This window comes from Ursus americanus, chromosome 10 (genome assembly GCF_024610735.1).
Source record: "Ursus americanus isolate L20-20 chromosome 10, mUrsAme1.1.p, whole genome shotgun sequence".
Taxonomy (NCBI): Eukaryota; Metazoa; Chordata; class Mammalia; order Carnivora; family Ursidae; genus Ursus; species Ursus americanus.
Window position 1 is genome coordinate 59641898 of NC_142136.1, and position 26267 is coordinate 59668164.

At 42.4% G+C, this 26267-nt stretch overlaps 2 protein-coding genes across 3 annotated transcripts in view; both read left to right on the forward strand.

Moving 5' to 3' along the window:
* VPS36 (vacuolar protein sorting 36 homolog) overlaps window positions 1-8538 on the forward strand; it is a 31956-nt gene extending 23418 nt beyond the window's left edge. Inside the window, exons 10-14 of the mRNA XM_045796895.2 lie at window positions 1837-1902; window positions 3363-3427; window positions 3996-4080; window positions 4993-5069; window positions 5155-8538. Of these exons, the coding sequence (XP_045652851.1) occupies window positions 1837-1902; window positions 3363-3427; window positions 3996-4080; window positions 4993-5069; window positions 5155-5248 (387 nt within the window). The 3' untranslated portion in view covers window positions 5249-8538. The remainder of the gene's footprint in view (window positions 1-1836; window positions 1903-3362; window positions 3428-3995; window positions 4081-4992; window positions 5070-5154) is intronic.
* Window positions 8539-11145: 2607 nt separating this feature from the next.
* The window catches only part of THSD1 (thrombospondin type 1 domain containing 1), a 28293-nt gene continuing 13171 nt past the window's right edge, over window positions 11146-26267 (forward strand). For both annotated transcript variants that reach the window (XM_045796898.2, XM_045796897.2), the window contains exons 1-3: window positions 11146-11306; window positions 14104-14245; window positions 18397-19362. In XM_045796898.2, the coding sequence (XP_045652854.2) occupies window positions 14188-14245; window positions 18397-19362 (1024 nt within the window). In that variant the 5' untranslated portion in view covers window positions 11146-11306; window positions 14104-14187. The remainder of the gene's footprint in view (window positions 11307-14103; window positions 14246-18396; window positions 19363-26267) is intronic.

Here is a 26267-nt window from a genome sequence, read left to right on the forward strand (position 1 = left end):
TAATATTCCATTGTATATATGGACCACATCTTCTTAATCCATTCATCTGTTGAAGGGCATCTCGGCTCCTTCCACGATTTAGCTATTGTGGACAATGCTGCTATGAACATTGGGGTGCATATGGCCCTTCTCTTCACTACGTCTGTATCTTTGGGGTAAACACCCAGTAGTGCAATTGCTGATCATAGGGTAGCTCAATTTTTAACTTTTTAAGGGACTTCCACACTGTTTTCCAAAGTGGCTGTACCAACTTGCATTCCCACCAACAGTGTAAGAGGGATCCCCTTTCTCCACATCCTCTCCAGCATTTGTTGTTTCTTGTCTTGTCAATTTTTGCCATTCTAACTGGCGTTAGATGGTATCTCAGTGTAGTTTTGATTTGAATTTCCCTGATGGCTAATGATTTTGAACATTTTTTCATGTGTCTGTTAGCCATTTGTGTGTCTTCAATGGAAAAGTGTTCATATATTCTGCCCGTCATCAGAAATCTTAACTCGAGTTGAACTCCTTTCAAGTGTGGCTACTATTCAACCAACATGTTATTTTTTTCTTTCAGGAATATTAAATTAGTTTGGTGTACTTATTAGTAGATTTGTTGTCAAAATCTAGATTGTTTTCAGTTTCCATTTCAGATATCTGTAACTTCTTAAATCTAATTGACAGGAAGTTTTTCTTATCTCTTGTTTTCAAAAGGAAATATATGATCTCTAGGGGTGTGTGTGTGTGTGTGTGTGTGTGTGTGTGTATTCCTATATATCGAATCTTGATGTAAGTATACTGTTAATTATTTCATAATACAGATTTATCTTCTGACATTACCCAGGCAATCAAAACTTCATTTATTAAAACACTTATATTAAGACGTATTTGCGTCATGACAAAATAGAATAGTATTACGAATCCCTGCGTGCCTGTCATCCAGGTTTGTGTGTAAGCAGCCTTCACTCAGAATTACTTTAAGGCAATCCCAGACATCACATCACTTTGTAAATTTTTCAGTATGTAATTACAATGATAAAGATACTTTAGATGTAATTATAATCCCATTTCACACAGGAAAAATTAAAAATAATTTTTTAATATTGTCAAATATCTAGTTAGTATTCACATTTTCTCTCACATTTAGTTTGTTCAAATCAGGATACATTGCAATTGGTTGATTTGTCTCTCAAGGTTTTTTTTAAGTTCCATGGGTTTCCCCTTCTCCCATCTCTATTTTCAATTCAAAAACAATTTATTTATTGAAGAAACTAGTGGTTTATTTTAGAGAGTGTCTCAGAGCCTGGATTTTATTGGTTTGTATGTTAACATACTTCCCTGTCCCGTGTACTCCCTGTAGACTGGTAGTTATACCAAGAAGTTCTTTTTTCTTTTTTCTGACGAATATTTCCTAGAGTGTGCTGTGCATTTCTACTGGGAGGTACATAATGTCTGTCCGTTTTTTCGTGTGTGAGGCGGCAGCAGCCACTAGCAGTCAGGATCTAGATCTCTCCTTCGTTTGGGGTTGCAATGGTGATACTCCTATTTAATTCCATAATTTCTTCATTTATTAGTTGTGATAACATAAAACATTTAATTACACTTTTTGAAACATGGTATAGAGGTCCTCTTCTCATTTAAGTAAACGCTAAAACAGTAATAATGATGTGAAAGTCCAAATATTGAATTTGAAGTGCTTCATGTATCTGACTAGGTTTTCCTGTGTATAAATTTAGTTGTTAAAGACTTCTTAGGAAGTTTTATGATTCCGCTTTCACTCTGACTATGATTTCTGTTAAGAAATGCCAACTGGTGCTAATGATAACATAATACTTTTGAATTTCCATATTTTAACAGGAACGAGGGGGAATAATGTCACTCACGGAGGTGTACTGTTTGGTAAACCGAGCTCGAGGAATGGAAGTAAGAACAGAACACTTAGATATTCTTTTAACTAAATAGACTTTCTTAATATAACACAAATTCCCCAAAGTGAATACAATTTGAGGAAGGGGTGAGAATATCAAAACTATCTGAGAAGCAGTGTGGTGCAGTGAAAAGAACTCTCTACTGCCTTGGGACCTAGGAGGTCGACTCTCCCTTGTTTGGCCAGTGATGTGCTGAGTGACCTGGCGTAGCTTGCTTAAGCTCACGGAGCCTCGGTTTTCCTACCTATAAAACAAGGATTTGGACTGACTAATACCTTCTGGCTTTAATATTCTGTGTCTGTACTGTGATCGATAAGCTTGCGTATGATGCCTTTTCTCTGTGATTGTCAACTGTTTCAGATTAACTGGGCTGGATACAGACTGCCTGTAGAGAAACGGGGGGAAAGCCGCCCTCCTCCTCTGGCTTTCAAGCAGCAGTGGCTGTTCTTCGACCCTCATTGTCCCTTCACACCCACATGTCTTCAGCCCCCAAGTTCTGTCCGTGCACTCTTCGTGCCCTTTAGTCAAGCACACTTCTGTGTCAGTAGTCACCTCTGTGCGAATAGTTCCTATATATGTCTTCCCAGCGCTCGCTCAGTGCGTACTTACTGTCTACCAGGCCCGCTGCACACACGACCGCATTTATCCCTGCGGTACCTCAGTGAGGTAGCTGCTTTCCCTCTCCCCATCTGGGGCACGATGAGAGGATGAGGAAGTTGAGGCTCATGAAGATTACGTTATGTGACCAAGGCTGTGCCTGGAAACAATGGTTTGACAGGCGTGTGGACCCAGGCTGGGCTGGCTCTGGAGCCATTCTGTGTGACTCAAAGCTGTACTTGTCAACCACCACACCGGGCTGACTCTTCAAGGTTGCTTGGTCTGTAAGGGTGGCCACTGGCTAGCTACATGTGACAGCTGTGACCTTGCAATACAGTTAATCCAAACTGAGGTGTGCTGTAAGTGTAAATTACACACCAGATTTAGAAGATTTGTACAGAATAAGAGATTAAATGTCTCATTAATAATTTTGATATTGATTATATGTTGATGTTTTAGATCTATTGGGTTAAATAAAATACATGTATTAAAATTAATTTCACCTGTTCCTGTTTATTTTATTAATATGACTACTGGAAAATTTAAAATTACATATATGGCTTGCTTTGTTTTCTGTTGGGTAGCACTGCTTTGCTTCTTTGCTAATCCTTTTTGCCTTATAGTAGTAGTGATTAAGCCACCTAAAATCCTTGATAAATGATCATTTTTATATTTTTATTTAAAAAAAATTTTTTTAAACAGACTCCATGCCCAACATGGAGCTTGAACTCATGACCCTGAGATCAAGTCACAAATAAATGATAATTGTTAAATTTCCTCTTCTGTTTTAGTGATCATTATAATTATACAGCATCACTCCATTAATTTGCAATGTAAACTGGATTTTTTTCCTCTTAGTTGCTCTCACCAGAAGATTTGGTGAATGCATGCAAGATGCTGGAAGCGCTAAAATTACCTCTCAGGTAAAAGAACCTCTGCGGGAAGCTTGCCAACTAGAGCCACTCTTCCGTACAGAGTAGACAGGAAAGTCCTGCGGGGCCTGCCATCCGCGTGGCAAGCCAGCATATTGCCCTTCTTGAAATTAAACGAACAGAATTCACTTGTTATCCTGGCTTCCCTTCTTATTGGGGCTGGTGGTCCAAGTCTTGTTGATTTGGGGGCAGTGACAGAAGAATGTGGGCTCTTCCTAGGAGGTCAGAGTAACCAGCCCCCGTGCTTGACACTTTTTGTGTTCGCTTCTGGAGATTTCAAAGTACAGACGTTCAGCTGTGAATTATATTTTCCTCTCCTCAGGTTAAAAACAAAAGTGCCAGACATATTTTTCTTTAGCATGTGGGATTATAGTTCATACTTTTATTAAATGTTTATTCATGAGCCTTTTAGTTATGCTGTGCTTGCTTGTGGTTGTTACATTTTAAATGTTAGCCCTCATTCCCGGGCACAAAAGAGAGCACGGGATATTTGCACCTCCTTAGTGGTGGAAGATCCGGGATACTCACAGCTCTGTTCTCCCATCTGTGGTTTTTTTAGGCTCCGAGTTTTTGACAGTGGCGTCATGGTCATCGAGCTTCAGAGCCACAAGGAAGAGGAAATGGTGGCCTCAGCCTTGGAGACCGTATGTGAACCCCGTTTCCTCCTCATCAGTCTGCCCACCGAGACTTGAATGCTTAGGAACTTGAGAAACAGGATTTCCTTTTGAATTTAACTTTACTAAAAAGTAATGTTTGTAGACCCAATTAAAAGCACCTAATATTAACAATGAATAAATACTAATCAAAATTACACTTATAAAACTCTTGAAACTTACCAAGGAGAATTGGAATTCGTGAGGTGCTTTTTGTTTGAAGCTCAGTCCTGCGGACAAGTTTTTTGACTTTGTTAATCAGAACGTCACCCTTGGTGGAACTTTTTCTTTGAGTAACACCTCCGTAAGCAGTATTATAAAACATCACAAGTTGTCTTACGAAAGAATTGTTTCAAAAAATATGAAAAGCAACTGTAGTTTAGATGGATTTTATTGGCCAAACTACGGCTATTACTCATTAGGAGACCTGAAATATTACTGCCTTCAGAGCCTCTGTGGTGAGCCTGTTTGATTTGAATAACTCATATATTTATTACACTGATTTTAAACTAGATGAAAACCTCAAGACTATCGATACTCCTACCGTATATTTTAAGCTAAACCTATATATGAGGTTCGTTTACTGGAGCATGAGGTATGCACTCAGAATTTGTTATATGTTCCTTGTCAGAATATCAAAGAATTCTTCTTAGGGTTCAGCATAATGCCTTTGTTACAGTAGAGAGGGCTTCACGATATTTTAGGCTCTACTGTGTTTTCCTCAGTCCTTCAGTGTTTTTAGAATTAAACATTAGTGAAGATTTAGTTCCATAGTGAATATTCTTTGGATTTTAGTAAGAAATTCAGTAAATTATTTCCTGAGTAGACTGGTCGACGCTCTCCCTAGCTTAGTACCTAGGTGGCCTAAATTATCACATTTTTTCCCTGCTATGTTTCTGTTAGGTTTCAGAAAAGGGATCCCTGACCTCAGAAGAGTTTGCCAAGCTGGTGGGAATGTCTGTCCTCCTGGCTAAGGAAAGGTAAGTGGTCCTTGCTCTTCATTACTAACTATATTTGTGTTTCTGAATGGACAGATGATTGTGGTTTCTTCCCCTTGATTCCTAGGTTGCTTCTTGCAGAGAAGATGGGCCATCTTTGCCGAGATGATTCAGTGGAAGGCTTGCGGTTTTACCCAAACTTATTTATGACACAGAGCTAAGGGTTTCGGATTTCAAATACTTCTTGTTCATATACTTGTATCGTGTAGAAGTTGTAGGACGTTGAGCTCAGAGTAAACCCTGAGAAACTGAGAATTTCTGGAACTTTATACTATAATATAAACCCCTTTTAATTTCTCCCTAAATATTGTGGTCCAGGCAGTTCACTTGGGATCAATATAGGAAAATACAGAAAACTGAACGCCACGATGAATTTGAAACCATGCTCTAGTTGTATGGAACCGTCAGAGTGTAACTCGAAATATGGTGGACTTTAACTCGGTCCTCAAATATGACCGTTTTTTTAAAGAAGGGGTTCAGTTAATGGGGGAAGAAAGAAGTTGCATGTTTGGACAGGTTAGATCATTTTTCTGGCGTGACTAAAATTCATTGAATTGTAAAGAGTTTTTCTCTGCATCTAATGTGCCCATTTGGGGGCGGGGGGTGGTTCATGAAGCAAGCCCTACTGTCAAGGTAGCTTAAGAACTGGCAGCATTGGGATGGAACGTGAAACTGCAGTGGCCGTCTGAGGCTCCCTTGCTAAGGGCTTTTCTTTGGAAGCAGTCAACGCGTGTCTTCAACAGATACCTTAAAAAAGGAGAAAATTGTATTTGACTTATGTATATATAATCTGACTCATTCTTTTTTTCAAGTGATGATTTCACAGCTGGCATTTAAAGAACGCAGCTATCTCATTTTGTTTAAGAAATACTGTGGATTTTGAAACTGAATTAACAAGCTGTATAGACACGCCCAGAGATATGATTACAAATTTGGAAAGTAGAGGGCTGAGGAATTCCCTAGGATTGTGTGGGTGGAGGGGCCCGGAGAACCTCTAAGTAGCTTAACAGGAACCTTGGTGCTCTTTGACCTCGAAAGCCAAGGACAGGAACAAAGAAGGTGGACAAGTAATCGGTCTCCTTTTCCTTCCCTTAAGGAGTTTCAACAAGGAACTTTAAAAAATCTTTCATATTCCAGCAATATTTTTTTGTCCTTACCCCATACGTTGGAAGTTGCGTAGAGAAACCATCTCACTGAAAAGTATGACTGAGATAACAAAAACTGGCTGATATTGAACGTAGATCGCTTGAGTTCTAAGGTGGACTGCCTGACTTCCTATGTTACTGCTGTCCAGCATACGGTGTGCTGGCACTGCCTCAAACTCAGGGACCCCACAGGGACGGAAGGAGACTCCCCTTCTAAGACTCTGTTGAAAAGGGAAAGTAGTGATGGTTTTCGGCCACGCCTCCAGAAGGGATAGTGCCTGTATTGAGCTAACTGTTGTGACCAGCCAGAGGGGACACCCCGGCTCACACGCTGGGATCCAAAAGACCTTGTCACTGAGTGAGGTGGAGGCCACTGCCCGAGGCCACTACAGATGCCCTTTGGGGAAGTTGCAGGGATCCTCGGCTGCAGACCCAGGGAATCCCTATCCCTGCAGCCGGAGTCAGTCCCTGCCCCCTGCCTGCAAAAAGTGGCTGTTGCCGCTTCGCATCCTCCAGTGTCACGGGAACGTCTTGGCTAAATCCTGCCTGTCTTCATTTTCCGAACCTGTCGCTGATGCTAGGGTGTGATGACAGATCCCCTCAGTTCCTCACTGCTCAGCCTCAGGTTTGTGCGGGGGGAATTCAGTGTCTGGCTGCCCGTGTCTTTCAGGCCATTGTGTAAACTTGTTTGTATGGCTCTCCCGTTTCGGGGTTGTACTCACCCTGCTCCGGCAAACATGTGCACGCACATTCATATGCACACACACACACTTACACATACGGTATCTCATCCGGCTGAGGTTTTTAAAAAATTACAAAGGTAAATAACAATCTGTTTCAGCAGCTGGAATGAGTTGCAACTAAGATTGTTTGAGCTACTGGATCTAGCTCTTACGGTGTGGATTCATTACAGCGAACTCCCACAGTTCAACATGTTAATTTACATTAGTGTGACAACACGTTAAAAAAATGGAGCAATCTAAAGTGTATAAAATGAACTAAAGAGGAAGAAAAGTGACATGTGAATATATTTTGCAAATGTCACATTAATTAACAAAACAAGTAGTTTTTTGCGGTTTTATTTTTAAAGTGGGCATTCTTCACTGTTTTCAGACCTCTGCGTGTATATTTTTTATGGCCCCCCCTTTTTTTGCCAAATAAGGTGTTATAGCGGTTATGTTTAAATACAACCAATCAGGCCCTAAATGCAAAAAAATTCATCTTGGTGCTTATCACTGGTATAATTATTATTTTTGCTTTATTAACTTTGCTCTTAGGAGCATAAATTTGTTTGTAGCTTTACAATAATGGAATTTTTCTAGTCACTTACTGTCAATTTTTTTACATTGTACAAGTGAAGATTGTTTTCGGGGTTAAATGATTGGAATTAATGTATATAGAGTAAAATTACTGGAAAACTTTCAAATGATTTTTCTTAACTTGGTGTTCTTTTTAAAATACTCTTTGAAAAAATATATGAAAGCGATAAACCTTTAATGAGAATAAGCCAGGATGTTAAGATTTTTTTCTTTATTTATGACCTCAAGATCTTACTGTTTTAGGTTTTTTTAAAAGAAAACAATGGGAAATGGCTCATGAACTGTTTTTTTGTTTTTTGTTTAAATTCTTGATGTGAATTCCATTGTTGGCTGACCTTGCGTATTCACATGAATGTACTGTCCCTTGTTCCCTTTAACCACTCTAGCCTGAGCAGACATGCATTTGTCATGGCCTCTTTCTTGTGCTCTGCCCAGCAGTCTCAGCGTTTTCATTTTGGTACGGTGGAGACACAACTCATAAGCTGGTTAGATTTTTAGACTGTGCCTCAGAATTAAATCAAGCATGCTCAAAATGATCCCTGAAAATTTCTTAAGTTGCCAGTGAAGTGCTCTGTATAGTCTTACAATTAGAATCCCTGTAGAGTGATATATGGGTATGAATATAGTAAGTATACTATATACAAAAAAAAACTACATAGCATCAGTAGACTCTTATAACACCAATAATTAAACTATTTAAATGTCCTTTTTGTTTTTTGGCCACTAGATATGCTTGAATTTATGTAAATTTGTTGCTAATCCCACCCTTTATGATAGATCTAGTGTGAACTCCACAAGGGGAGAGATTTTTATCTGGTTTGTTCATGGATATATCCTCAGAGCCTAGAACAGGGCCTGGCACACAGGAAGCATTCAATAAATATTAACTGAATGAATGAACTCTGATGTATATAACTATTTATAACCTGGTTCCATTTATCCTACTTTATCTCCCATTCAATTCAATAAAAAAAATTTTTTTTTAAATGTTGACTGCATGAGGAACTATGTGGGCCACTGGTGGGGGGGGATGAATCAGATACCTCGCCTGCCTTTAAGAGGGTGACCTCGTTGGGGAAACAGACATGTGAACAGTGTCATCTGAAGACGGAATGAGGTGCTTGTCATGGAAGCGGCACAGGTACTGTGCTGTGCAGGGTGGGAGGAGGGTCCTTTTGTTCTGATGGAGGGGTCTGGAAAGGCCAGGGAGAGAAGAGCCTCATGAACTAGGCTCACAAGGACCAACAGATTGTCAGTAGGTGGAAGGCATTGGGTTAGGGGAACAACGTGGGGCGTGCCCCTTCCTCTTCCAGGGGTATATTTCCTTCGACTGTGCAGACTTGCCTTCCTTCACTTTTCCCCATTCGCTTACCCACCTCCAGCCCAATAATCAGAACCATACTTTGCTCATTCCCACCTGCTTTAGAAAAATCTGTTTCCAGTACACAACTCCATAATAGTTCTATTATCTGTCCCACTGATGTGACTGTATTTTGTCTTCATGCCATAAGAAAAGAGAACTGGGTTTCTTTAAAGTTCAAGGACTGTCCTATAACTCAATCTTTTAAATCTCTTCTGGCCTAGGTCAATGATTGTACATGGTAGGTTCCTGGTTAAGTATTAACTGAATACTTGAGTGATTTGGGGATTATAATGTGTCATGAATTGACTCACAGACCCAAATCTGTGTCCTTTACCATCCACCCAAGAGGCTTCTCAACCAGACTTGTTGGGGCTCAGCCCGTCTGACATACTCTGTCTTACTCAAATTCCATGACATGGGGCATAGCCATGATGTGGGAAGCACTCCAGAAAAGTCAGGTGAACACGCATGTAAGATCTTGTTACAGTGTGAAAACTGGGTCATTCGTGTTCTTCCTTGAGTCCTGATAATCATGAGTCAAAGCTTTTCTCTCAGAGCATTATCGAAGGAAATAAAGGCTCTCTCTACGTATATAAAGGATGCTACGAAGATACAGAATATGTTTTATACAGTTTGCACATGTTACTAGACCAGTCACTGACCTGGAAAGAATTAAAGCTACCTTGACAGCAGCTTGTTTTAGTCAATCCCAGCAAGACCATGGAAGCTTTTTTTCCTTTCATGTCTATGCTGCCTTCTTTCAGAAAGATTATGCCTTAAATGTGCAATAAAGACAGAAATACAGTTTGGCAAGAATTCTAACTAAGGCAAAAATGACCAAGCATTACAATTATAGCTGTAATTTTTAAAATGTGCAAGCCCATTGACCCAGCCACCTGTACCTGGATTTAGGTCCTCCCAAGTCCCAAAGGCGGATTTCCAGGGAGAGCCTGTCTGAAAGGTTAAAGCAAAGCAAGTTGCTTTCTATACGTTTCACTTAATCACCACAAAACTTCGGTACAACTATTATATGCCCTTTACAGTGGAGGAAAGAAGCGATTAAGTATTTGCCAACGTTACTGAAGTTGGGCTAGAATTAATCTTCGCTTTCTCTAACTCTAAAGCCCCACTCTTTACATTGAGCTTTTGCTTTCAAAAAATGCCAAGGACTGTGGCATATATTTGGCAAGAAATCTCAACTTGGGCTGATGAATGGACGTTGGACTAGATAATTCTGTCAGTGCACACCTGGATGGATTTAATTGGTACTGCTAGTATTAATTATTGGACAAGATAAGTACTCAACAAATTTGGTAACTCTGACAACCTCTGATAACTGATAATTGAGTAACTGTGCTCCTTTTAAAAGATTAAGTGATAGATTCAAGAACCTGCAAATACTATCTTTTTAAGTTTTAAGGATTGAGGTAAAATTTACAGTGAAACGCACAGATCTTAAGTTGGATGCCTTTTAACAAATGCATAATAAATCCACGTAACTCAACACCCCAGCCAATAGAACATATCTGCCGTCCCCGAAGTTCCCTGCGGCCTCTTTCCAGTCACCTGCTCCCTAGAGGCCACCACTGTTCTGATTTCTATTACCACACACGGGTATTGTCTGTTAAATGGTATAGTTTGTGTAAAAGAGAAGCAAATGGTAAACTGTATTCACAGGACGGGGTACTGAAAACAAGACCAGCCGTTAAGGTGGAGGAACTCTATCCTCCAGCATTCTTGTAAAAAGACACCTTTAACACTTGCGAATTAAGAGTTTTTTAGGTGTCATTTTTAAATTTAACCAGCTCTGGCTCTGGAGAAAGAAAAAAACGAAACGAAGATGCACTTTACCTGAACTATTGTCTTTTGAGACTCTTCAAGGACATTTGGGAAACCAAGTTTACAGCCCACCCGTTAGACCACTCGGCTGGCTTACTTCTGTGGTCCCCCAGGAGAAATGAACACCGGGGGAGAAGTGATTGGATCGGAACGTGGGGAGACTGCGGATCGCCCTGGGCCCCGCCCGGCCGCGGGCTGCGGGGGTGTGTGTGTCCGGGGTCTGCCCTGCTCCCCGAGGCCCCGCCGGCCGCGCGGCTGGGGGGGGTGGGGGTGGGGGTGGGGGGGAGGATGCGCGGCCCAGAGCGGGCGGGGCTGACTTCGCGGCCGGCGGGGCCCCCGCCCTCCGGGGCCGCCTTCCCCGCGCCGTCGGGGGCGGGCTCGGGCGGGGCCGCGGAGCCGAGCGCCGCCGGCCTGGGCGCGCAGTCCCGGGACGCGGGATGCTCGGCTCGCTGCCTTGCGGCCCCTGAGTCCTCCCACCGGCCCGCCGCCCGCCTCGTCGCCTCGCTGTCTCGCTCGCCCCGGCTCCAGCCCCTGCGCCCGCCAGTCCCGAGAGGTAGGAAGAGCCTGCCGCCCCCCCCCCCCCGTCCCCGGCCCCTTCGGGCACTGCTGTGCGGCGGGGGTCCCCGGCGGCTCCGTGGGGTGGGACGTTGCCCCCGGCCCCTGTCGGCCCCATCCTCCCCGCTGGCTGAGAGCGCAGGTGGCGGCGCGGCCCGTCTCCCTCGCCGTGGGGGGCTCAGCCTTCGCCCCCGGCGGAAACGCTTTAGAAAGCGTCCGTCTGCGCGTCTCGGTGTCCCGGCTCCGCAGGTGTTGCCGAGAGACCGGCTGCCCGCAGGCTGGTGTTGAGCCCTAGGGGTTGGGACCCTTGAAGGGAAGCGTCTTGGAGTACGCGTTTCAGAACAAGTTTGCTTCTTTCCAAAGAGAAATCCTTTCTGGGCTACAAACTATGAGATTGAAGCACTTCAAAACGGTCCTCATTTTAAGAGAGCTTTGTGCTGAGGACTTGGGCAGGGCTAGATTTCCAGGCATGAACTTGACTGGCGGGCCTCTGGGAAGCTGTAGAAGTGGGCAGCGGACAGCCTCTGCATCCAATCCGTGGGACCAGGGCAGAGCCCGCTGCACTGAATGCATAAATAAAGCCTGTTTACACGAGCTGCTTTGAACTAGGGATTTCCTGCTAATAAATAGTAGTAGTAGATCGATAACCCACGAGCGTGTGTTTGTCAGAAGGGATAAAATCACTCTGCTTTCTTTTGTTTTCCCTTTTATTTGATAAATCATTGGTCCCAGTAGACTTTAGCTTAATTCCTTTTCTTTTTCTGCAGCAATGAAGACACTGTAGGGATTTATCTTAGCTGGTTTCAGCAAAAACATGGGATCTGAGCTTAGTGTGATGCTATTAGCCACTGAGAATATTCGCTACTTCTCCTTGTCTGATGCATTTGGAATTTTTCTGCAAATGTTTATGTGTGTGAATGCTATATAGAAGTATTTTTAAATGTGCATAAAAGAGACCTAAGTTTTTATTTTCTCAAAACGATTCTCAAGCCAAACATTGCAAGTAGCCAGTCCTGATATTGGGAACAACATGTTGGAAAAAAAATAAGCAAACAAGGTGAAAAGAAAGAGAGAGAGGAAGGAAGGAAGGAACAGATCTTCTCCCCCCCCCCCAATATAGTGCTTTTTTTTACCCAGCATTCCATTCCATGGTGGGTTGCTCAGTTCAGGTCTTCAAATTAGTGATTGAACTAGTAAAAAGCAAGCATTTATTTTCAAAAGCTTCAGAACATTTAAAAAATCCATAATATGGTTTTTAGGTAGGCTGGTTTATTTTGTATTTCCACACAGTTCTAAATATAGATTATCACACTAAGCTGTGTTTTACTGGTCATTTTCATAAGAAGAAAACTGTGTTATAATCACACAATCAGTTGTGATTAGGAGCTTCATTTAAAAATGGTTATCATGGAAAAGCAAGCAATTTGGGAGGAGCCAGTTCAACTTTTGGGAGCCAGGGAACGCTTACTTCTTACTGTGGTTACTGAGATATGAAACTCAAAAGGAAGCATTTTATTGCCCTAAGTGCCCACGCTTGCCTGGGAGATATGGTGATGCTCACCTGCTGTGTTTGGCCACATTTCCCGGTCCAAGTTCAAGGAAAGGATTGGATCAGATCTATGCTTAATTCCAGCAAAATGGAATTTTCTTTTTTGTTGGGGAGCGGAGGGGAGGGACCCCCTAATCATCTGCCAGATTACACTTCAAATCTCTGCTTCCCTTTGAGGAAATACAGTGTTTCCTTTGTTCAGCCAACTCCCATTGAAAGAAAGCTAATAGAGACACATCAGTTTTTTTTCCCATTGAAGTTTTGATTGTTTCAACAGTCCTTTTAATTCCATGAATTTGAAGAGATGTAGCATACATGTTTGGAATATAGTATCTTATTAAAGTATATTAACTCTGGATAATGGGGGAATAGAAACATTAGGAAAATATATCGTTGGTTACGTTTGGTAGCCCATCACTTATTAGACGCTAGTATGAAAAAATTGACAAGTGCCTGGACTCTTATTCTACGATCTGATAGTCTGTTCATATCAAAGTAAGTGCCTCCTCCCACAGATCATTCTGAAGCACAGGCCAACAGGGTCTTTCCTGCCCCGTTAGGTGGTCTATCTCCTGATGCATACTGACAGCAAGTATTGGGAAACTGACAGAAGATACTTGTTATTTATGTTTTCTCTTTAGAGTGCCCTAAACAAGGAAACTCAGTGTCACATGGAGTTCACATTTAATTGCAGTACTCTGGGTATCTTTTTGAAAGGTCTGCTAGTTCTGATAATAGTTCCTAGGCATTAAGAATTGAAGCAATCCAGATACCATACCACTTGTGCAAGAAGGACAGTGGTGGTTAGTCCATTGGTAGAAGCGAGCCTGATCTGTATAGCACAACGCAAAATGAAAATTTGGCAGAATTTTAGCAAATTGATCAGTGTGAAATGCCAAGCAGATAAACAGGTGAAAATGTATTCTCCAGATTGGCTCTTAGCTTTGATGAAATGCAGCAGATAACAACCTCTCCACTTAAGCATGTGTTATAAAGATAAGAGGCTTGGTGTTTTGCAGATAATCTTAGTGGTGAGCACACCTGAATGTTCTTAACAGGTGCGCTGTAATGGAACAAAAGGGACACGTACAATTACAAATCATCTCCCCAGGGAAAATTAGAGCACTCCCTCTTTTCAGTGGTACCTACAAAGTTTGACTTCTTAGAACGGTTTTGCCATAGCATGATTACTGTTTTATAAATCACACTGAACAGATACATCATTTTTTTGAGATGCTAATTTCAGGTGTTTTTGGAAGAAAAAAAAATCACAGTTTGGATGTGAGAAAGGACATGAGGAGACCAAAGACCCGGGATTTTGCTGATCAGAATGAAACAAATGTTGAAAGACTTTTCAAATCTATTGCTGGTGGTACTCTGTGACTATGGTGAGTATCGTAAGTATACTTCAGGCTATCACTATCAATGAGGAAACATGAATGTGAGGTTCACATAAACGCGTGGATGTTGATGACCTTGCAGGAACGGGGCAGGGGGGTGGACTACAATGCAGTACTTTTAAACTGAAATCCTTGCAACCCTGGGTTCTTTTAAGGTTCTGTATATATTGATTTAAATTTCCCTTTAAATATATTTTTAAGTCTTCTAAAAAAAAGAATAAAAAAACAAGTCACTTTCATTTAAACAAACTGGAGACAAACACGTTATGTTTTCTTTGATTGATTTCCTAGGAATTCGGTATTATACATTTAAACTCCACTCACACGCATGAAATGATGTGCTTTTATTGGGATTCTCTAAGATTTCACCCTACTGGGGAGTTTTGCTGTTACAATATCTTTGGAGCCAGTCCAAATTTCCATCCTTGCCAGTTGTATGCCTCAGACAAGGTTCTTGTTGACATCACGGAGTCGTTGTGATGATAAAATGTGAAAGGTGAGACACCTTGCCTGTCTGAGCAGATAGGAAGTGCTTGCTGTTACTTTTCTTCACTCAGTTTGTTTCAACAAAAAATCGAGTTCATTATTCAGAGAGTTTTATGCAACTGCTGAACCAACAGATTCAACAGTCTAAAACCCTCTACTTTTCTTTTGACGATTGCCAAATATTTCAAAGACTTCTAAGCAGTTGATTGTCTAAGAGTGGAAATTGTTTTCAAGTGGATGAAGAAATGTGATCCGAGGGATGGAGAATCCTGGCTTGTGTGGTATCAGTGGCGCACCCACTTAAACGGACCGGAGTGTGCACTGTTCATTTTGTCCAGTAAATCTCCTTCCTCAGCCTTTCCTTTTTAAGACGTTTATTTAAACAAGAAGATGCTTGATTTGCTGAAAATCAATCTGGGATTCAATTATCTTAACGTCATTTATCCCTACTTAAAAACAGATCCCTCTGCATATAATAGCCTCATACAAAAAATTATAAAACGGTCCTTGGTCTCGTAATGATAAAGACATCAGAATTTGCCATTTACACAAAGTCTGCAAGGATGTTTGTTGTTGTGGAGAGCAAATATCTTACTGGAGTATAAAAGTTCAGTGAGCATAAAATAGAGCATAGAAGTTGAGTGTACATGCAGCTAATGGAAAAGGAAGTATTTTCCTAGACCTGGGTTTTTCCCCCTTCTCCATTTCATACTGATCAAAATATACCATTAGCAGTTATTGTTGTTTTTAAGCAACATGCTCATATTGAGATACCAGTTGCTTTAAATATAATAAAGGAAAGGGGAGAAGGGAATCGAAAGAGTAGAGAAAACTATACTAATGTAGCCAAAATGCGGTGCAACCAAATTGCCGTTTTCTAGATGAGGATGTCTTCTTCTCTATAAAAACAGGAGTTCTGGAGTAAAGTAGCAAGTTCTCTCTTCAGTTGACACCTGCCGTCTGCGCTGCTGGAACCCACCGATCTCATCTTTTTTCTCCACTACCGACAGGGCATGTGTGTCTTTCCATTGATTGAGTGCCCATCAAGTCACAGTCTGATCTGCCCCCCTGACAATCCCTATCATCGAAGATAGGCTTTGTCAGTTAACTAAGTGATGTGTGGTCTGGGTCTTAAAGTGCATCAAAAACCGTCCTGCCCCATGAGATTCAAATTAATCTGACTGCGTTCTCAGTCTTAACTCCTTCCTTGGGCTGTGGGGTTAGGGCCTCTTTGGTCACCCGTTTACAAAAAGGTGCCGAGTGAGCTCTGAACGAGGCACACACGCCCCCAGGATCAGCTACCTTCCTCAGCCTCGACTCATCTCCCTCCAAAAGGGACTCTCTCTCAGCTTCTGTTTCGACTAAAGGAAAAAAAGAAAAAGAACTTTATTATGGTTTTCAAGCAAGTGGTGACCAAGGAGTCAGGTCTATCCAAGTTTTATATATTTTATTTTATTTCATCCCATCTTAAGTAAGAAGTGGGTGAAGTGTTGAGCTATTTAAAAACAAAACAAGGGGATGCCTGGGTGGCTCAGTCGTTAAGCGTCTGCCTTTGGCTCAGGTCATAATCCCAGGGTCCTGGGATTGAGCCCCGCATCAGGCTCCCTGCTAGGCAGGAAGCCTGCTTCTCCCTCTCCCGCTCCCCCTGCTTGTGTTCCTTCTCTCGCTGTCTCTGTCAAATAAATAAAATCTTTAAAAATATGTAAAAAAAATAAAAACAAAACCTCTATGTGCCAATACACCCATGTGCTCATTCTAATAATCATTAACTGAATACACTTAAGGGTATATTTAAGACAACCAGCCCAAATACCACACTGAGGCCCTTTGGACATACATATGATATAGTATGAAATGTGTATATTATGTAAGATAATAAAAATAAGAATAATAAATTAGTACTTACACATGTTATTTTTCAAGCCAAAAGAGCCCTGCAGTCTTAAATCTAGAAATGTTTCTTACCCTAGCCATGGGCCAGCTGATTGTTGCACTGCCAAATTCTGTCTCCTTTGATATGTATTTGGATAGGGTTCAAAATAGAAACAAGGATTCCTGTGTGTCTGTGTTTTTTCCACTCTTTACTTCAGCTGCTCTGATCGGTCTCTTTTTTAAAAAGATATGACTGATCTTAACTGAGTGATACTTGTAGGCCAGTACTCATCTATCACATCTAGGCTAGTCGTGGTTACTGTGATGTCATTGAAACTGCCAAAGACAAGCCTGGCTATGTCGTAAACATTCACTCTGTCCCTTGGGTGACCCGTGCAGAAAAAAGCGTCAACATTTCTTATTCATCTAAAAATTTCTGCTTTGTACAAACCAATGGCACTGGTTCTATTACTGTTGAAAATGCTTAAGTACTTGTCTTGAATATCAGAAAATGGTAACTTTCAAGTCTACTTAGAGTCTTTCATCTCAAGTGATCAAGAGCAGCTCGCACGGCGCCATTTAAATCCAGTTTTCTCACTTTACTGTCTCCGTTTCCCCCAAATACCGAAACACCAGAATATGATTTTTTAAAAAAGATTTGATTTATTTATTTGAGATAAGGAGCGAGAGCACGAGCAGGGGGACAGAGGGAGAAGGAGAAGCAGGCTCCCCACTGAGCAGGGAGCCCGATGTAGGACTTGATCCCAGGACCTTGATCATGACCTGAGCCAAAGGCAGACGCTTAACCAACTGAGCCACCCAGGCGCCCCCAGAATATGATTTTTTTTAAAGGTTTTATTTATTTATTTGACAGAGAGAGAGAGCACGCACAAGCAGGGGGAGCGGCAGGCAGAGGGAGAGGGAGAAGCAGGCTCCCTGCTGAGCAGAGAGCACAAGGCAATGCAGAGCCCACAGCCAAAGGCAGACCCAGCCACCCAAGTGCCCCCAGAATAGGATTTATTTAAAAAAAAACAAAAGTCACCTGAGTGAATATGAAGATCTAATTGGCTTTATTAAGCAATTCATGAATGGGGCAGCATCCCATGTAGCAAGCAGGGATGGCCTGAGGAGTTGTACAAAATGGAAGGTTTTTATGGGAAGGAGGGTGGGGCAAGAAGTTATTAGCAAAAGAACAGAAAGGATTGTTTCAGGCCCCGTGTCTTCTTCGTGTAGGGGGTTGGGGGAAAGGGGGGTGTGGTCAGCAGGTTTTTAGTCTTTGAGGTAATTTAGTGTGGATAGGAAATTTCAGATTGACTGTGGCAAGGCCACACCCCTGGGATAGGTTGAAACTGTTATTAAGTCTTGGTGTGCTGTCATGGGGGGGCAAAAGTGCCCCTCCGGGGCTTGTTTTCTTTTTAACAGATTAAAACGAGAAAAGTGAGGTATGGGATTTGCATCTTGAGAGTTGTCAGTTGTCGTTCTTGCTTTATAGATTTTTCACTGCAGATGTGCTCCGTTGTTGAGTGTGGTGCATTCAGGGTGTTTATCGGGAATTCCTTGTTTTAAACATAACCCCGAAAGCCGGACATGCAGGCCCAGAGCCCTGTTAGAATGGGAACAGTGCAGGGCCCAGCTCCCAGGATCCGCGCTCAGCATCATTCCACCTCCTCTTCGGCTGAATTCAGACTCCTCTTACGTATAAAATGCTGTTTTCTTCGATGTCACCAAGAGTGCTGCTCCGCGATCCCTTTGTAAAACCAATTCTGCCCATTTCATTTCAGTTCTTGCAGAAGCCGAGCATCTCCTCTTGGGAAAGCCAGGCCATGTAGCGCTAAGCAACAGCACGGTGTCTGTGGATTTCCGGCATTTCGGTGGTGCCAATGGGACGCTGAGGAACGTGTCTATCCTGTTGTTGGAGGCCAACACCAATCGGACTGTGACCACCAAATACCTCCTGACCAACCAGTCCCGGGGCACACTCGAGTTTGAATGCTTCTACTTCAGGGAGGCTGGCGACTACTGGTTCACGATGTTTCTGGAAGCGGCAGACAACAGCACTCCAGTCCGCCAGGGGGAGCAAAGTGCCTTTCTCAAGGTGGACTGGCCCGTCTTTCACATTGACTTGAACAGGACATCCCAGGCGGCGGAAGGCACCTTCCAGGTGGGCCTTTTTACCAACCAGCCACTGTGCTCCTTCCCTGCAGACCAGCCTGACATCTTGGTGGACGTGGCCTTTACCAACAGTCTGCCCGAGGCGAGAACAAGTCCAGGTCAGCCGCTGGAGATAAGAACCAGCAAGAGGACAGAACTCTCTCAAGGTCAGTGGGTTGAGTTTGGCTGTGCGCCTGTGGGGCCGGAAGCCTACGTCACGGTGGTGCTGAAGCTGCTTGGCCGAGACTCGGTCATTACCTCCACGGGTCCCATCGACCTGGCCCAGAAATTCGGATACAAACTCGTGCTGGCGCCGGAACTCACGTGTGAGTCCGGGGTGGAGGTCTTGGTGCGGCCTCCACCCTGCATCTTCGTCCAAGGCGTGATAACGGTGTTCAAGGAGGCCCCCAGACGCCCTGGGGAAAGGACCATTCAGCTGGCTGAAAACAGCCTGACCTTGGGAGAGAGGAGAACGGTATTCAACTGCACTTTGTTTGACATGGGGAGGAATAAATACTGCTTCGACTTTGGCGTTTCAAGCAGAAGCCATTTTTCCGCAAAGGAGAGGGAGTGCATGCTAATTCAGAGAAACATAGGTTGGTATTGAGATCTAAAAAATTTTTAAATCAAACTGTTGTCTTCATGCCATCAAAATTATTCTTTTGAATTTAGGTGAACTTAATTTTCTGTAAACTGTACCATCATTTTTGTGGTTCACTCCTCATCAAGTCCCAAATGGCATTGTCATTCTTATCTGAAAAATTAGAGTAACGGGAAGCCGACCTACCTCAAAGAGTTGTGAGCATTGAATGAAGTACGTGTGCGCAGTGCTCAGAGTAGTGCCTGGCGCAGAGGAAGCACCAGGAAACCTTAGCTGTGATTGCATTTTTATCTTAAAAGTTATATTACTACATCAGTGGCAAGTCCATGGCAGGTATGAGCAGAATTCAAAGTTAAATCTCAAATTGTATTTGGTTACCTTCTGGCTTCCTCCAGCTGAGCATGTCTCTTTCCTGTTTCCTCCTTCATTGCAGGAATGAGTTTCTTTAGAAGCGAGATTTCAAAGCAAGAGTTCTAAAAACTCCAAATTCTCAATTCTTTGCGTAATGCCCTACCTAGTCACAAAGAAGTGGGGTTATTGCAATTCCACCCATGCCCCGTGCTCCTCATTGCGTTTCTTTTCCTTTTCCTGGGTGCAGGCCTGGTCTTGGCAAGAGGTTCATCTGGCAGAGCTTGTCTGGTTTGCTTATATCTTCATCCCTGCTAAGCCCCAGGCCCCCTGACGGCCCAAGCCTCTGACTGTCTTTGGAACCCCAAGTGTTTCTTGCTCCAAATTCACCCATCTCCTCACCTTAGAAGTCCCTTTCCTTTTACTCTGTTCCCTGCTGGCACGTACCTCTCCATCCCGCCTGGGTTCCATGGCCCATCCTTATTATCTCTCTCCTACCAGTAGCCGAAACTCCTCTGCCCTCTTTTCCTTCTGACGCACGGATGCAGCCCTCTGCCGGCGCCCGCTGCACGCAAGCTGCATGGAAGCTCCCCTGCAGGTGGACAGGAGCACCGTGAGTGCGCTATGCCTCCACCCTCAGCTGGACCCACCGTGCTTCCCTGACCAGCTCTGCTCCTGTTCTCTAGAACAGCTCCCCTCAGACCTCAGCCCCTGCCCCCCGGCTCACCCTCAGAGCTGAGTCCGTCTCCTGCCCCCCGGGGCAGCTGGCAGCCCTCAGGTACGGGCTCCCTCAACCTCCCACCAAAATGTCTGTAAGCCTGCAGCCATTGGTCCCCTTTGCTGTCACCGTGGAAGAAGTGTCACCCCTCCAACGCAAGGTCAGCCTTCCTCTCCGCTGTGGATCCTATCAGGAATCCTCTGTTCATCATTATCCCTCTCTCTCCTCTGTCTCTAACGGTCCCTTGACCGGCTCACTCCCATCAGCTTTGAAATACCTAAAAATACCTTGATTCTGTGACATCACGCTGGACCTGCACCTGCTTACCTCCCACTCCCCTGACCATTCCTTCATGGACTCCCTTGCCGGCCAGTTCTACCGCCTGGGCTCATCTGTTAACTGCTGGACTCCTGCATCTTACACTAGATCCTCTTTTTTCACTCCTCACACACCTGCTAGGTGATCACCATCCTGGTACGACTCCCCGTTGGCATCTCTCCCCGGCGTCTAAGTGCTGCCACGTCGCTGTGCCCCTCACATGTCTCTCGGGCATCTCAGAGGAATTAGACTCATCATCTCACCCCCTCAGCCTACCCCTCCATACAGGCCTTCACCACCCATTTCATTGTTCAAACCAGAAGCCCAGGGGTCTTCCTCTTCTTCTTCACCTCCTAGAAATAATAAGTCACTAAGCCCTATGGGTTTTGGCTCCTCAGTGTCTGAACCTTGGCTTAAACCTCCATCATCCCTTAGCTAAGCTATGGCAACAGATTCCTCATTGATTTCAGTCCCTCCCACCATCCACTTCATTCTCTCACTGCAGGCAGAGGGATTATTTAAAATTCAGGTCAGCGGAGGCTGTTCCCTGCTTAACACCCGTCAGTTACCTCCCTTGACATGAGGATGAGAATCCACAGGACCCCCCATGGCCAGGCTGCCCAACCCACAGTCACCGTCTCTGGGCTGGAGTCACTACCCACCTTCGCCTGGTTGACATTAACCTGTCCCCCAAGTCTCCACCTGGGTTACTCTTCCTTGACCCCAAACTAGTTAAAGTCCCTTGCTGTAAGCTGGCACAGCATCCTGCATCCTTCTCTCAGGGCATCGATCGTTTCGGTCATCACTTGTTCCGTGTCTTTCTCCCCATGCCCCCCACCCTTGTGCCCACCATCCCCCTGACGGGGGGAGCTCATTTGGTGTGAAAAGCCAACTTGTGCTACCATGAAGCTATTTGTGATATTTATTTGGCCCACTTAGTATGTCTGGCACATTAATAGGTACTCAGAACACGTTTTATTAAGGTGAAAATTGAACACAAATGTGGCCAGTCCAGGTATTAGTAAGAAAAATTGTATTCAAATAATTTAATCATTCAAGACAGATTTGCCTTTTCAAAAGAAGTTACTTGTTAGGAGAAGAAAATCTAATTGAATTTAGTGGAAACAAACCTAGGGAAATAAAGATATTGGGGCCATTTGATTAAACACATTGGGAGCAGGAGGTCTACTTTGCGGTTCTCCCAGCTATTGGGGTTTCCACAGATTCTTCTACTTGTCTAAAGACTTAAGTCCTCCCCCCGCCCCCCGCAGCAGCAGAGACAAGACACAAGAGAGAGGCAGAACAAAGGAGTGGTTCTTTGTGTTTCTAGGCTGAGGGTGTTGAGGGGTTCCCCATGGGGCTGCAGCAACTGGGCACAACTGAGGATCAGGGCTGGAAGCAGTGCCTGGAGGGGCTAATGCTCGTGGAGACCCCAGGAGTGGGACCACCCCCCCACTGGCTCGGACTCCAGCCAACCAATGACATTTATGCTAGCAAGGGGGCCCTCGGTGCCTTCCTGTGTTTTAGTATAAATATTTCTGACTTAATCTTGTTCTCTTCTTTTCATTTTCCACTCAAATTGACAGTTAACTTTTTTGGGGGGGGCAAATGGTATCATTCAGGGACCCCAGTGAAGCCCCCATGACTTGTGCGAGCCACCGCCTCCACTGATTTCTCATTAGTTCCTTTTGAAAATGGAGTAATGTGTTTGATATGTTTGTCTCTTTTTCCAAATATGTCCTCAGACCTGAAGATAGTATGTAAATAACAATTTACAGAAAATGTATAATAGATGTTGCCACAAGTGATCTTTTTTATGATCTTCATTTATCCTACGTGGTGTGAATGTTTATATTTTTCTCTGCAGAAATATTAATGTATTTGGCAATGGGGTGCTGCCTGAGATCCTGCCAGCGGAGTGTTAGTGATAGATGACACAGCACTTAACACCTTACAAAAATAGAGAATTCCTAAATTCTGAACACATCTGCCCAAGGGTTTCAGACAAGGGAGTAAATAAATTTAGGGCAAAACTTGATAATTTTTTTAAAAGATTTTATTTATTTGTCAGAGAGAGAGCATGAGCAGGGGGAGTAGCAGGCAGAGGCAGAAGCAGGCTCTCTGCTGAGCAGGGAGCCTGATGTGGGACTCGATCCCAGGCCTGGGGTTAAAGACCTGCGCTGAAGGCAGAAGCTTAACCAGCTGAGCTACCCAGGCGTCCCACAACTTGATAATTAATGATAGAGTGTATGAAGTCATAGTCACATCGTTGTTGTTGTTTTTAACTTAGTTTTTTTTGATAAATGAAAAGTATATTTAATATGTAGTTTCCTTGATAATTTAAATTTTTAGACTGTCCGGTTTCTGTGGTTAGATGGTCTTGTTTTTCCTTCATAATGACTGACAAGAGCTTTTTACCAAGAACAGGAGAACTGTCAACATCGTCAGTTCCTTTCTATTTGCGGGTTGCGTATTACCTTTAATTCTCTGCCAAATCTTTTTAAGCCACTTGTCCACCTTGTGAGTTAGTTTATCTCAAACTAGAAAATATAATTTTAAAAATTCATATAAGCAGACCCTTAGATGCTTCAATACTCCACGGTTCTCTGAAAGTGAATGAAACAGTAAACCCTTCCAAGAGTAAACTCTTCTTTTGGAATTCCTTAGGAATATCATTTCAGGATATGTGACATAATGTGTGTGATTATCTGACATAATGAAGCTAATGTTTATATAGTGATTACTTTGTACCAGGAGCTGTTCTAAGTGATTTATAAATATTAATCTATTTAATCTTCATAACAACATTTGGTTTAGGTTTATTATTTTGTCACTTTTATAGGTGAAGAAATGGAGACACAAAATTAAGTAATTTGCCCAAGGTGAATGGTGGTTAAGTGGCTTAACCACTACTAGTGGTTGATTGGCTTTTTCCATTATTCTGTACTGCCTCCCGTACAATCAACTATCAATTCATGTATTAGACAATATAAAGCTTTTAGATTGAAAAAAGTTAAAATATTTCCTGCTCATCTCACTGGTTTATCTCGTGCTGTCCACCCCTCTTGAAAGACATATAACCCACTTTGGAATCCACTGGTTCAGGCACAAGCCTGATTTAGCCAATGTAAGCGAGCCTTGTTCTATGCACAGAAAATCTGAACTGCTTATCCAGGTGTCTTTGCTCCATTTGCTGCTTTTAGTTACTCACTCTTGTCTATAGAACTTTCTTACCAGCATGTTTTGTTTAGTTGCTTTAGTTTCTTGAACGAAATGCCTTCCAGGTATGAATATTTGGGGGGCTGTATTCTTTCAGATAGTCTTGAGGGGTGGAAACAAATCTCCCTTTTCCTATTCCAGACAAATTTTGCTCATTCAGAATTAATACCCTCTATAGTAGTCTCAGAGGTATTTATCCTGGCCAAACAGGTTTGTTATGTAGTGTGAGTGCGTGTATGGACATTTAACCAGGACAAAACAGAACAGCTTTCATTCATGAAGTAAGAGTATTTGAAATATTGGTCATCTTGCTCTTCATTTCTAAGAAATGAACTACAGGTCTCTTATGCCTTTCCATTTGCCTAGTATTTCCCTCAAAGTTATTGGTAGAAATCTTCAGGGAACAGATGGAATTGCTAAAGGTATTTTTAAAAATTTGCCGGATTAAATTTGTTAATTGCTTTGAGTGATTTCCTTTGTTTCCTGTTTGATTAATTTGGTTTAGAAATAAAAGGACATAAGATGTAGCTTCAATGTTTATTTATTTTTTATTGTTGCTTGTCCTACAAGCCATGATTTTACTTCCAAGGGAAAAGGACACAACATTTCAAAATGTAATTTTTGACATTAAGATTCATTCTTTTATTAAAACTTTGATTTCTTTCTGGCCACTACTAATGGAATTTTTGTTTTTAGTTTGACAAATAACTTTATATATTATATTTATGTAAATTATATTTATGTAAAGTAAATAAGAGTTAAGAAAGAATAACAAAAAGATTCTTAGCATTTGCAATTCTACCTTTTGTGGTCTTAAATATGAACATAAGGATAAACTATGCATTGACTTAATTTTCAATTTAGATTTCTCAGTAGTGGAATTCCCAGACTTTTCAAAAATAAATCACTAAACTTTGACTCAGAGAGACTTTCATATGAGACTCCCAAAGCTTTTGCAAGCAGAGGGGGCTTAGTGTCTGAAAAGCTCTGAAGCTTAAGGACAAAGCTGGCTCATTGTTCTTCCATCTGAGGAGCTGCAGTGTGATCTGAAGACACAGAACCAATATTGTGTTCAGTTGGACCTCTGGATGGAACATAATTACCACACCTCAGTTGATGTTGGTCCAGGATAGAGGTTGTAATGCTCCCACTCTTGTGAAAATCCCATAGACTTTTAATTGCTATAAAGAACTCATATTCCATGACTCACTCCAAAGATTGCACCATTTGGATTACCTGAGAGTATATTTGCCCTATGTGTTCTCCTCATGTTTTTGTAGTGCTTTCTATACCTTTGACTGTATCAAGTTTTTGTCCATAAGAGATAAAGAAAGACTTTTATACAGAGGGTGTTGTGGTACCTATGGTTGGCATGACCTGGGTCTTGAGGTTAGATGGGTACTGATAGAGAAGGGTCTTAGGATAATTTTTTAGATTTTTAATGTTTAATTATTCTATCTGGCAGTGATTACATATATGCTTGGAAGAGATGTTTGCATGTGTCAGTCAGTAATAACTGTTTTGGGAGTATTTTGTTTGTATTTTGAAGCTCTGATGTTAGGAACATCCCCATTTAGTGTTGTTAAGCTCCTTGCTAAATTGACCCTTTTGTCATTATGTAACATCCTCCTTTATCCCTGGTAGTATTTCTTGTTCTGCAGTTTATCTTGTGTGATATTAATATAGCTACTCCAGTTTTCTTTTAATTCATGTTCACAGGTATAACTTCTCCCATCTGTGTACTTTTAACCTATTTGTGTATTTATATTTAAAGTAAGTTTTTTAGGTGAACATTTTTTTTTAATTGAGTGTAGTTGACACACAATGTTACATTAGTTTCAGGTGTACAACATTGTGATTTAACTTCTCTATGTATTATGCTATGCTCACCACAAGTGTACCTACTGCCTGTCACCATACAATGCTATTACAATATCATTGACTATATTCCTCTCCATGCTGTGCCTTTTATTCCTGTGACTTATTCAGGTCATAACTGGAAGCCTGTATCTTCCACTTCCCTTCATCCATTTTTCCTAGGCCACCACCCCCTTCCCTGTGGCAACTGTCAGCTTGTTCTCTGTGTTTATATGTCTAATTCTGCTTTTTATCTGTTTATTCATTTGTTTTTTAAATTCCACATATGAGTAAAATCATATGGTATTTGTCTTTCTCAGTCTGACTTATTTCACTTAGCCCTATAAGTCTATCCATGTTGTTGCAAATGGCAAGATCTCATCCTTTTTTGTAGCTGAGTAATATTCCATTGTATGCATATGTGTGTGTGTGTGTGTGTG